Consider the following 11,908-nt stretch of genomic DNA (forward strand, 5'->3'; position numbering starts at 1 on the left):
TTAGGATACAACAACTCCCCATATCCACAGGTTTAACTAATCATAGATCAAACATATTTTTAAAAAATAAAATAATACAACAATAAAAACATTACAAACAAAAAACAATAGTGTAACAAACATGCACATAACATTGTATTAGGTATTGTAAGCACATTTAGATATGATTTAAAGTATATGGGGCATAGTTTACATGTGAATACTATATTCTGCCATTATATTAGAGACTAGAGAATCTCAGATTTTAGTATCCTTAAGGGATCTAGAACCAATTCCCTGAGAATATCAGGGAATAAACTGGGTAGAAAAGGGTTTTAATGACTGATACTTCGGCCAAATAACCTTCAGTCACTTATGGATTGACATGTATTACAGTCTGATGCAAAGAAATCTCTAAGCTTTCTTCTATTATAGGGTAGTCCCAGATTATTACCTGCCAGGCATTGTTCTAAGAACCTTACACAATAGTGCTCATAATTATTCTATAATCCCTACTAGCGCCCACAACGTCCCTATCTATTTCCTCATATATAGTTTGGGAATGTCAGGCATAGGAAGATGAAGTAATTTATCAAGATCCCCAGTTAGTGATAAAGCCAGGATAACCCTGTGTCTAACCACTATGCTAGACTGTGAATGTTGACTGGGAAGAAACAGAAAGGAAGAAATTAGGGTAAAGTGGGGTCCCTGAAATCAGGAACTAGAGTGTTTCTGGAAGTGGAGAGCAACATAAGCCTGGTTGCTGAGAAGAGATCATGGAAAGTAGAAAGTGGTAACTTGGTGGCCAGGAGAGAAGGAATCTCTGGTTATTGTTGCAGGAACAATCACATTGGCTATGCTAGCAATTTACTGCCTACAAGATGTTAAGGATTTGTGTGAGAAGAGGACTAGAGTCAGGTGGAGAGAGCTTTCTTTCAAGTAGTTTGGCCTTGAGGAGAAAAGAAAGTGGCAAATGGGGGGAGGGCAGCAACTACTCTCTCCAGGCTAGTGATATGTTTGATGTTTCTGAGAGAGATTGAAAGTCATCCTTCCAGACTTCTAAGGGCCCTGGGGAATCCATGCTTTCCAACTGAATTTTAGTGTCATTTTTATGCCAGTTTCTTAGGCATGCTTTACATCAGAAAGAATTGAAGGCACAGCAGCATCCTTCCTAAATTTAACTATTTAGTTCTATTTCTCATGAGCCAGGCGGAGACTGTAATCTTTTCTTTCTTCTTCCCATAACGCCTTCCCTGGAGTAGAAGTAATGACAAGTTACTAACGGGTTAAATTGGGGACAACCACCGAGAGAAACTTCCTAGAGAGACCAGGAAGTGGCTTTGGTTCCCACCAAGGCTTCCGGTGCCTCAGCCTCAACTTTTCTCCAGTGTCTGGGGAGGGATCACTTTCACCTCAAGGACATCCTCTGAGGATACTCTTGGGACTGAGAGTGGGGTGCAAAAGAGGATGCTGCAAAGGCGCGGACGGTAGAAGAGATCTGTGCAGCTGTGCCACATTGGCATGAGAGGAGGGGACCACTTGCAATTTTTCTGGCAAATAGCGATTTCCTATCTTTCAAGAATCCTTTGGAAATATACAAGTCACAACTAGAGTGAGGCCCGAATACGGCCTTGGCTTAAGATGGCTAGAGAACTGAGAAAAAAGGCAGCCCCGGACGCCCAGTCTGCGGAGGAGCAGACGGGGCTCCTGATGGTAAAGGTGGAGAAGGAAGAAGCCTCCGCCGCAAGCTCACCCGGTAGCCCCGCTCTGAGCTCGGAGTGTTCCCGCCAGCGCTTCCGAGGCTTCCGGTACTTGGAGGCCCCGCGGCCCCACGAGGCACTGAGCCGGCTCAGAGAGCTCTGTCAACAGTGGCTGCGGCCTGACATGCACAGCAAGGAGCAGATCCTGGAGCTGCTCGTGCTGGAGCAGTTCCTGACCATCCTGCCGGGAGCCCTGCAGAGCTGGGTGCGGGAGCAGCATCCGGAGAGCGGGGAGGAGGTGGTGGTGCTGTTGGAGTATTTGGAGAAGCAGCTGGATGAACCGATGCCGCAGGTAGAACAGGTTTAGAATTTGCGAGCTGTGGTCTGTTTCTTCTTGAAATCTCGGGACCAAAGTGAGGGGCATTCCTTAAAAGATCCAGCAGTTCTTGATCTCTTTTTCTACTGGTAAACCTCTGTGGTAGCAAGGCGAAGTCACTGGGCTTCTTCTCATAATACTATTTTTAAATACATAAAGAAAAATAGAAAGGATTACCAAAAAAATCAATTATATTGAAATACAGTTAGCAAACTTTTAAATCAACGTGATAAAATTATATATGTGCTTTTTAAAATTAGTGCACTAAATAGTAAGACCTGGGGACAGGGCTAATAACTGGCAATTTCAAAGTGGTGATGAGTGTGAATGACTTTGACTATATTTACCTGGTTGGAATGTGATGTGAAAACATCTGCAGTTAATATTGGTGACAGAGTCCTGGGTGCCACTTGAGCCACATTGGTTGTTGCTTCCATTCATAATGGAAGGAAATGCTGAATTTCTCTTAAAGGCCTGTAAAAATAAAAATAGTTTTTTCCTATTTAAATCCATGGACCATTGGTTATGAAGCTCTCGTAGAAAACGGGTTGCTTTTTATCTCCATCTTCTTCCCTGTTTTATGAGACTGTTTCCACTTTGCATCATCCTCTGTCCTTATGCACATACCTTCAGAAGACATGTGACCCGAGCCTTCTAACAAGTGGCCAGGAAACCAAGGTTCTGAACTTGGATCTATGGCATCTGAGCCATGTAACAGTGAAAAGTCATCGCAAGTCTCTTAGCTTCATTATCTATAAAAGATGTAGGAAATTCTGAGCTGCATATGAGAAAGTAACTTGAAAACTGCACTATCCAGGCAGTCCCTGAGTTACAAACATCCCACTGAGGTACAACTCACAGTTACAAACAGAGGCTATTAAAGATAATAGGCAAATGTAACTGTTCCAACTTACATACAAATTCACCTTAAGAACAAACCTACAGAACCTGTCATTCATAACCCGGGGACTGCCTATAAATGTCTAGAAGGAAACCTGTACACATACCATGTGCCAGGTCCTGTGTTAGGTGATTTCACATACTGTGATCTTACTTACTGGTCTCTCAAACCAGTAAATAAGAAGTTATTATCTTCATTTTTAAGATGAGCAAAGGTATTAATGTTCTTTGAGCACTTAGCACCAGTTTCCAAAGGGTTATCATAAAAGCACAAATGGGAAATGCTCTATGAGGAAACACAGAGCAGTAGTTAAGAACATGGGCTCTGGAATCATTCTGCCTCAGCTCTCACCCTAGCATTGGCACTTACCAGCTGGGTGATGTGAGCAAGCTGCTTAAACTTTGTGCCTCAGTCTCTCTATCACAAAAACATAAATTAATAGCTCATAGGTGTTTGAGCTAATATTCATAAATCTCATGGATAAAGAGTACCTGTAAAATAGAAAGTACTCACACATGGACAGCATGATAAAAATGTTTGGTAGATAACAAAAATAAATGAATGATTTCTAGGTCCCAGGTGGTGACCAGAGGCAAGAACTACTGTGTTGTAAGGTAGCACTGTTGACAACAGCTCAGGGGCCTCAAAGTAGCCAATTCCAGCCAATGAAAGCTCTGCTCAAGCATGAATCTCTGGGATCTCAGCCCTTACAAGACAGAGGTGAGTATTATCCTCTGGGCTGTGTGAATTCACAGTCTTCATCTAATTTCATTTAAGGATTACCTGAAAGACAGGTCCATCTGCAGTTACTTTAGATGCTCATCACAGATAAAGTCTAGTGTACGACTGAGGTTAAAAGGGAAATTTCAAATAATGGTGAAAAACCTTCCTAACCAAACTAGGACATAGTAAATCAGATTTTATTAAAATTGGTATCTGGAAAAAATTGGTATTTTAACAACATGATGATCTCCTTTAGTATCTGTTTATGGAAGCCTCATCTATAGTAGCCAGTATTACAGGCACTGAGGATAGAGCCATCAGTAAGATAGAATTATTACTCTGATGAAGCTTATGTTCGCACAAGGAAGGTGGCAAATGAATTAATAATACAATTTTAGATATTAGAAAGTTATGAAGAAAATAAGGCAGAATTTGTAAAGCCAGCCAGAACATTCTAGAGATGGTAGGACTGCTGCGAGGTAAAGAGTATAAATCTTCTAAGCCCAATAAAGTCTAACTAGAACAGGGTAAAAATTACTCAAGGAGAAACTACTGTGTATTCCAGGTTGTTCCTTATTTACTTTGGACATATGGGCAAATTCGCAAGACATATAATGCTTGCACATGCTATCCATGTCACGGCCTAAACCAATTGTTTATTGCCCTTTGAAAAATCAGTTTCTTTTTATTGAAAAAGTCAATAAAAAGTCAACTTTCTTTTATTGAAAAGTCAATTTCTTATAGGGAGAACTTCCCCTCTCTCACTTTTCTCTTAAATCTGAGCAAATTCTGTATAGGCAGACTCCCAATTCTTCCTTTATGAACCCAACCTATGATTCCTCTTAGTTTTTCACACTTGATCTTAAGAAGCGATCCCCCCTTAGTTTTTAAAACACAGGGTGGAGAGCAATCTAATAACTACCAAAACCGTTTTAACCAAAAGTACCTCTCCACGCCCTATGTCCCAGTAAAATCTAAGACTAAAAGATCTACAACTGGAAAGTTTTGTTTTATTTTTATATTACTTTCATTTTACCAGTCCTACCAAGGATTCTATGCATGGTTTTTATATATCTAAGGATCACACCAGATTTCATTAGGCTTTAGGATTGGAGCTGTTAGGAATCAGGCATTTTGGAAAGGAACACACTGTGTATAAACTTCTTGGCAAGAATTTACTAACCCAGTTTTTGACCTTAGATTCTACAAGACAAGGAGGCTGAATGCCAGGTTGGATCTCATCCAGAGCATCTTTCCTTCTTAGTTCTCCAGGTTTCTGGGCTTGCGCAGGGTGGGTGCTACAGAGAAGAAGCAGTGGTGGCTTCCAGGCTCACCCCAGAACCCCAGGTGAGCTGGAGTTCCTCTCCCTCTCCCATTGCCCCACATTTTTCACTACTTTTGGCCTACCCATTGAGTCCCTCTCTCCTCAGTTCTTCTTCACCCCCATCCTAGGTTCACATTGGATCTGAGTGCAAGTCTCAAGTTTTCTCATTTGTCCCAAGGTTGCTTATCATTGCCTTCATTTCAGTACCCACCTAAGAGGGTTTTCCTATGTCGCTACCACCTTAAAGAGTGCTCTGTGCTTTTCACAGTTAAAGATAATGCCTATATCATTGACTTCCCTATCTCATCTCTTTGGCCAGCCCCTTCATCAATGTGATTTTCTTCAACAAGGGCAATTCAACAAATGCAAACTGGAGGTTCTGTTGGGATGATGTGTGTGTGTGTGTGTTTTAAATAGCATAATGAATTGTGCTATTCATGAGGGATATAAAGACCTGGCCTCAAAAAACTTATACTTGAGGGACAGATAAGGAATGTCCTTTTAGTCTGAAGTTACTTATAATTTGAAAAATCTTTATCTAACCTAGATTTTAATTTCTTATTCAGTCCTTCATGTCCTGCTTGAAGATCTCAGTGTTTGAGGCTCTGTAGCATCATTTTTTCCCCTGATTTTTCTCGCCTCATTCTAAATTCACTATATTTTTTAAATCATTAATGTAAATGAGCCCCAACTCCATTTTGCCAAAGCACAGAACAAATCTTTTGGAAAGTTTGACGATAGCTTCATTCCTTTTGCTACATTGGCCATGTTTTCCAACCTTTTCATTTTCTGGACTATTTAGGTATTTATATGAAAGTACTGATACTAATGTATGTCATATTTCTTTCCTTTGGCAGTCTTTGTTTTATAAAGATATTATTAAAGACATGATTAAGTAGGTGTGGATGGGTCATACTTGCTGTTTTATAGAGTCCCTGTATAGGGGATGTTCCTTCTTTGCATGTACCCAGTTTTGGGCAAAAGGATAGAATTATTTATTGTTTTAGGGGATGTTGAAAATGGAAGATGTGGCCCTGACCCTCTCTCCTGGTTGGACACAGCGGGATTCATCTCAAGTGAACCATGGCAGTCTGGTCCCTCTGGGTAAGACTAACAGGCAATAATTTCTCTTAAAGTTTCTTCGCATTCTTTGTGTATTAGAACTATTGGGCCCCATTTTGTTTGGATTTAGAATCACCATTTCTGACAGCCTGTTAATATTATAACTGGTTCCTCACCCCCTTCTGGCCTTGCTTTCTTCTCTGCCCTGCCAATGTGCTAGTCAGGTGAAACGAGATGAAGCAGCCACAGCCTTAGTCCAGGTCTGAGTCATAATAGATGCTCAGTAAATGTTGATTTCCTCCTCTCCTCTCCTGTTCCTGGCCTTGACAGAAGAGGAAAGGTGAGAGGCCTCTTCAGGAAATGGGCTATAGAGTCAGAATGTGGGAATTAGAATGACCTTAGACATTGACTATGGATGCTGTCCTCGAAGATGAGCGTGCAGAGGCACAGAAGGCAGCCTGACTTGCCTGTTGGTGACACAGTAGGGGCTGTAGCCAGACCTCCCAGCACTGAAGCCACTTCTGTTTGGGGACTCTGCCTCTGCCTGGGGCACAGTTAGAGATAATGCCTATATCATTGACTGAGGACCAATTTCTGAGTCTCTGCTTTCACTGTTTCTTGAAAACTGCTTCAGAAATCCTGTACTTGCCCTGTTTACTGTTGTCTTCTGCTCAGCCCCTTTAGCACCTAAGTTCTCCTAAGGCAGAGCATAACTGACAATTGCTGACCATTTATTGTTTCAGGTGGTGAGATACAGACTAAGATCAGGGACTTACCTCCAGCTGAGGAGCTTCCAGAAAAACAGCCTGGGCAGATACTGTGCCACTTGAGTGAAGACACTGTCGCGATACCTACATATGCTGAACCTGGTGAACAGGAGGGCAGGCTGCAAAGAAAGCAGAAAACTGCCACAGTGCGGAGGCGACATTATTGCCATGAATGTGAAAAGAGTTTTGCTCAGAGTTCGGGCCTGAGTAAGCACAGGAGAATCCACACTGGAGAGAAACCCTACGAATGTAAGGACTGCGGGAGGACCTTCATGGGGAGGTCTGCCCTTGTCATTCATCAGAGAGTCCACACTGGTGAGAAGCCATATGAGTGTGAAGAATGTGGCAAGGTCTTCAGTCACAGCTCCAACCTTATCAAACACCAGACAACCCACACGGGGGAGAAGCCTTACGAGTGTGATGACTGTGGGAAGACTTTCAGCCAGCGCTGCAGCCTCCTTGAACATTACAAAATTCACACCGGGGAGAAGCCATACCAGTGTAACATGTGTGGCAAAACCTTTAGGCGGAATTCACATCTCCTGAGACATCAGAGGATCCATGGCAATAAAAATGTTCAGAATCCTGAGCATTGAGAGGCTTGGGAAAGTCAGGATAGGATGGAAAGCCAGTGGGAAAATGTTGAAGCTCCTGTGTCCTATAAATGTAATGAGTGTGAAAGAAGTTTCACTCAGAATAGAAGCCTTATTGAACATCAAAAAATCCACACTGGTGAAAAACCTTATCAGTGTGACACATGTCGGAAAAGGCTTCACACGAACATCATACCTTGTTCAACATCAGAGAAGCCATGTAGGGAAAAAAATTCTGTCACAGTGACCCATGCATACGTGGCAAATTTAGTGCCCATGAATCATTAAACTGAAGCCACCCTACAGCCCTTACTGGTTATAGAATTTGTGGGCATGGGGCTTTATTACCACTCTACCTCATCGGGTGTTAGAAAATACTATCTGGCTGAGAAGAATTGTCTTCTGTATTCTAGAAAGTGATTGGGAAAAAGTTCTTTAATAGGAGGTCATGAGAGTGTTGTCTGGAAGAGGTAAGACCTGAAATGGTTTGTTCTTTGGACTTAAATGACCTTCCAGAATGGCTAATATCCCTCAACCAACACTTTATGATGTCTCCTGGTTAGGTAGCTCTGATTTGGGGAGCTGTTGCCCTGACCATTCATTTTGCCCATAATGAGTCCTTAATAATCCTTGGTCAGATTCATGAGGTTTTTTTATCCCATCCCCTTTGTGCCTTGCATATAGGTGCTAAGAAACATTTATTAGATACCAGTAAAATGACCTTCACAGCTCTGAAAATCTAATACTTTCTAGATTTTTAACTTTTGCCATTGGCATTCATGTCTAATTCTCTGGGTTCTTAATTGTGTCAATCTAGTGTATTTGTTGCCAACTACATACTGTTGTCAGAGTTGGAGTGGGGGAATCCTTACTTCTTCACCAGGATAGTATGTATAGTAAGAATGCCTTAAACAGCTTCTTTGTCATTAAGACATATGAGACTGTTCATCCACAGAACTCAATTTTTTCATCAATGTTAATTATGTTAATTTGCATTAATTTTGCTATTCTTTAGGGAGAAATCTTTCACATTCAGGGAAATAAAAATCAGTTTCTCAAATCAGTTCAAAATGATTATGAATTTTGATATAAATTCTGTAATGCTTAACATCTTTATCTTAGGCCTAACCAAGTGCTAAGACATTGCCTGTGTCCTTCTTCCCCATTTGTAGCCAACTAGGTATCTAGGCTTATGCCAACTAAACTTAAACTTCCTCCAGGTCAGAGGAATCACACCAAATATGTATAATTATTATACACGGTTTAAAACTGCCCTGTCGCTTGGGGATAGGAAGACCACGTTAGAGGCAGCTAGTAAGGATAGCAGCCCAAATACCGGTGGTAGGAGAAAAATGTGTCTGTTGAGACACATCGGAAATCCTGAAAAGGATTCTACGATATCCAAATTATTAACATGTAGAGTCAAGATTCAAACTTGGTAGTTAATCCCAAGAAATATTTTGATGTCTTCTGTTTTTACCCAAATCATCCTCATTCTTTAAAGACTGTTTTTCTTCCCAGGTGCTTGAGTACATATTACCAGCTTCCAACATTGCCAGACTCTGGCATGAATGGATTCTGCTTCTGATGAAATTCAGTCACCAGCGTAGTGTTCTTGTCTATTGTCAAATATCCTTTCTGGATTCCTGCTCTGAAGTACCACAGGCTGACTAGGGACTTTCAAAACCATACGGCTCTGCCTGTATTAACTCCCTGCAATCTTTTATTATCTTCATTACCCCCCTTGTTTCAGTCTAATTTAAAACTACTTTAGCTTTCCCAAGTTCTGTAGACTTTTCTCCAATCTTTTTTAGGCTTTTTAAAATTTCCTTTGAAATTAACCTTATTTTTGTTATCTCCACAAAGCCAGCCACTTCTCCTTTAAGGTTTCATTTTTCTAAATAGTTGCTAATATTCACAATCTTAAACACCCAAACTCATTAGTAAACAACTCTGTTCATTTTTCTTGGGTATTTGTTTCTGATGTTACATGAAGAGATATGTGTGAAAGACTTTTACAAACCAGAAAGCATTACACAATATAACTTAATGGATTAAAAAAGGACCACTGTGCCTCTTTTCAATCTTTCTGCTCCTTCCAAACCTAAAAATGTTTTCTCTGTAAGAGAGGGAAATACTGTAAGAAAGTACTTTTGAGTGCCTGCTATGCTAGACAGGGGATGGGAGAAAGCCTCTAATTATCCATGTGCATGTGTGTGTGTACATATACATGTATGTACATGCTTGGGCTTAGGCCTTTAGTACGATATGGTTGATAAGACTAGCACACAAATGTGCTGGTGTAATGACTGCCTTGTAAGTGGTAAAGTGAGGCCTGTAGAATTTCAGAGAAGGAAGAGATTACTCCCAGCTGTTATTACTACATAGACGAGATGTCATGTTAAAAGAGCTGAAAAGATTCACAGCAAACTTTGTCAAATTTAGCAAATAAGGAGTTTGATGAGATAGGTAGATTGCAGGGGCCTTCCGTGCCAGAACAAGGAGTTTAAACTTTTTTCAATCAGGAAGCCACTCACTTTTTATAATCAAAGTATTATCTTGGAAGCTTTATCTGGCAGTATTGTGTAATTTCAAATAAAAAAATTATTTCACTGATAGTCTTTTAGTTGCCCCATTTCTGTAGAAAACAAAGGTGAGTTTATAAATAAGGAATTTATAAAATGGATGTATCTCTAGCCTATAGGAAAGGAAGGTCAAAGTTACTTTCAGATGAAATCAGACCTAGTAAACTACTTGTTAAGATATAAGCAATATGTAAAGTATAATAAAATGCCACTTTTCATGCTTTCTTAAATTGACTTTAGGAATTTTCATGTTGACTCACTGGCCATTCTATTTCATTTCACTGAAGCAATGCAGACATCCTCTATTTTCTTTTTTCTTCCTTTGCTTGAATAAATCGGTGGTTATAGCATTTTTTCTACTTGGGTAGAATGAATGGTTATAATGAAAAGAACTTTTGATGAATAGTCCTGCAAAAAGACTTTCTCTGCTTCTCTCTTTAGTAGGAAAAAAAAAAAAAAGGAAAGAGTGACAAACTCACCTCAGAGTTTTGAGGATCTCTTATATCAGTAAGAAGTGCTATGTGAATAGTCTGAAGATGTTAATACTTGATAAAGAAATGAAGATTGTACCTTTTGCTAGTTGAAGCTTCGATGTAATGCAATTATAATAGTTTAATAATAAAGACTATATTTTACAAGGGTCCTGTAACTACATTACGGTATTAACTTCCCAAATCTATGTGGTACCATCTCCTCAGTTATTCATGATGTGGATTTGAACCAGTAAGTAAACTTAGTTTATCATCTTTTCTCTAAACACTCTTTTTAGTCCATATTTTGTTTTTCCTCATGTTAGTCAAAATTAGGTCTTACGGATTCAAATGAGGAAACTTTTTTTCCAGTCAGCTTTGTATAAGTAGTATCTATTTTGTACATTTCAAATGGAATTGCTACTACAGAAATTCTTCGGGATGACTACTTTCTTGTGAATTTTATTTATTTTATTTTTCTATTTTGGCCAGGGCTGGGTTTGAACCCACCACCTCTGGCATACGGAGCTGGTGCCCTACTCCTTCGAGCCACAGGCACTGCCCTTTCTTGTGAACTTTTTTGGTCAATGTATCACTTTCCCTTATTATAGAAATATCCTTTCATTTTTGTATGTATTCATACCTCTCACTTGGTTTCTCTGGCTGTAGCAGTCCTTCTTTAATAACAAAATTAACCTAAGACCCTGGAGTTCAGACATAGCAAGATTTCCTAGTCTCTTTTCCCAATTAATGATTGAACACTGTGATCTATTCCTACCTATTCTACGTATTTTGTTAAATCTGATCATTATTCAAAATCCTCCACACACCTTTCCAAATTCCAGTTTTGATTGCAATTTCTAAGGTTGGTACTTCAAGGTTTTCAGGGATCTAGGAAAACAATCCTAATGTAACTTATTTGTATACAAGTAATAAACCATATGATTATACCTTTTGTCTGAGTGGTTTCTTAAACAGATAATATGTAATTTTCAAACTGTCAGAAAATAACTATAGATTCATATATTGACTAAGACATTAAAAACTCTATAACCATTTTCTTCTCTACCAATTCTGCCCATAGGCAGAGACTGGGAAATAGAGTTTGCAGCCTTCCAGACCCAGTTATAGCACGGTATAAACACTGGTGTGGGGCTGAGAGAGAGACAAGATGTATGACTGGCTCTCCATTGTAATCTCAACACCCAGCAGAGTTCCTCTTTAAATGAGTTGAGTCTGGAAATTGAGTCAACTTGGCCTCTCAGCTGATCTCACTTACAACATAAGAGTGCTTATTTCCCCCCAACTCTGCCAACCGAGTAATTTAGTCAAATGCTTTATTCATTATTTGATCAATTGGAATATTGATTTGAATTTATCATCCACAAATGAGCTTGAGCATAGTTTGATACCTTTACCTTCTTTAAT

General features: G+C 39.8%; 1 protein-coding gene across 1 annotated transcript; it reads left to right on the plus strand.

Annotated features, from left to right (window-relative positions):
* The first annotated feature begins 204 nt into the window (after nucleotides 1-204).
* LOC128594557 (zinc finger protein with KRAB and SCAN domains 4-like) lies at nucleotides 205-11,430 on the plus strand. Its single transcript, XM_053603466.1, has 5 exons — nucleotides 205-2,031; nucleotides 3,529-3,676; nucleotides 4,944-5,026; nucleotides 6,011-6,107; nucleotides 6,809-11,430. Exons 1-5 carry the CDS (start codon nucleotides 1,621-1,623, stop codon nucleotides 7,426-7,428), a joined length of 1,359 nt encoding a protein of 452 aa, XP_053459441.1. The 5' UTR covers nucleotides 205-1,620; the 3' UTR covers nucleotides 7,429-11,430.
* Nucleotides 11,431-11,908: the final 478 nt, after the last annotated feature.

This window comes from Nycticebus coucang, chromosome 9 (genome assembly GCF_027406575.1).
Source record: "Nycticebus coucang isolate mNycCou1 chromosome 9, mNycCou1.pri, whole genome shotgun sequence".
NCBI classification, from domain to species: domain Eukaryota; kingdom Metazoa; phylum Chordata; class Mammalia; order Primates; family Lorisidae; genus Nycticebus; species Nycticebus coucang.

Bases quoted from the DNA above. Each gene is read 5' to 3' on its own strand.
- LOC128594557 (XM_053603466.1), top strand. From the start codon at position 1,621: ATGGCTAGAGAACTGAGAAAAAAGGCAGCCCCGGACGCCCAGTCTGCG. The intron at 3,677-4,943 runs GTGAGTATTATC...TTTCCTTCTTAG, and splicing joins TCAGCCCTTACAAGACAGAG to TTCTCCAGGTTTCTGGGCTT. The intron at 6,108-6,808 runs GTAAGACTAACA...TTATTGTTTCAG, and splicing joins TGGCAGTCTGGTCCCTCTGG to GTGGTGAGATACAGACTAAG.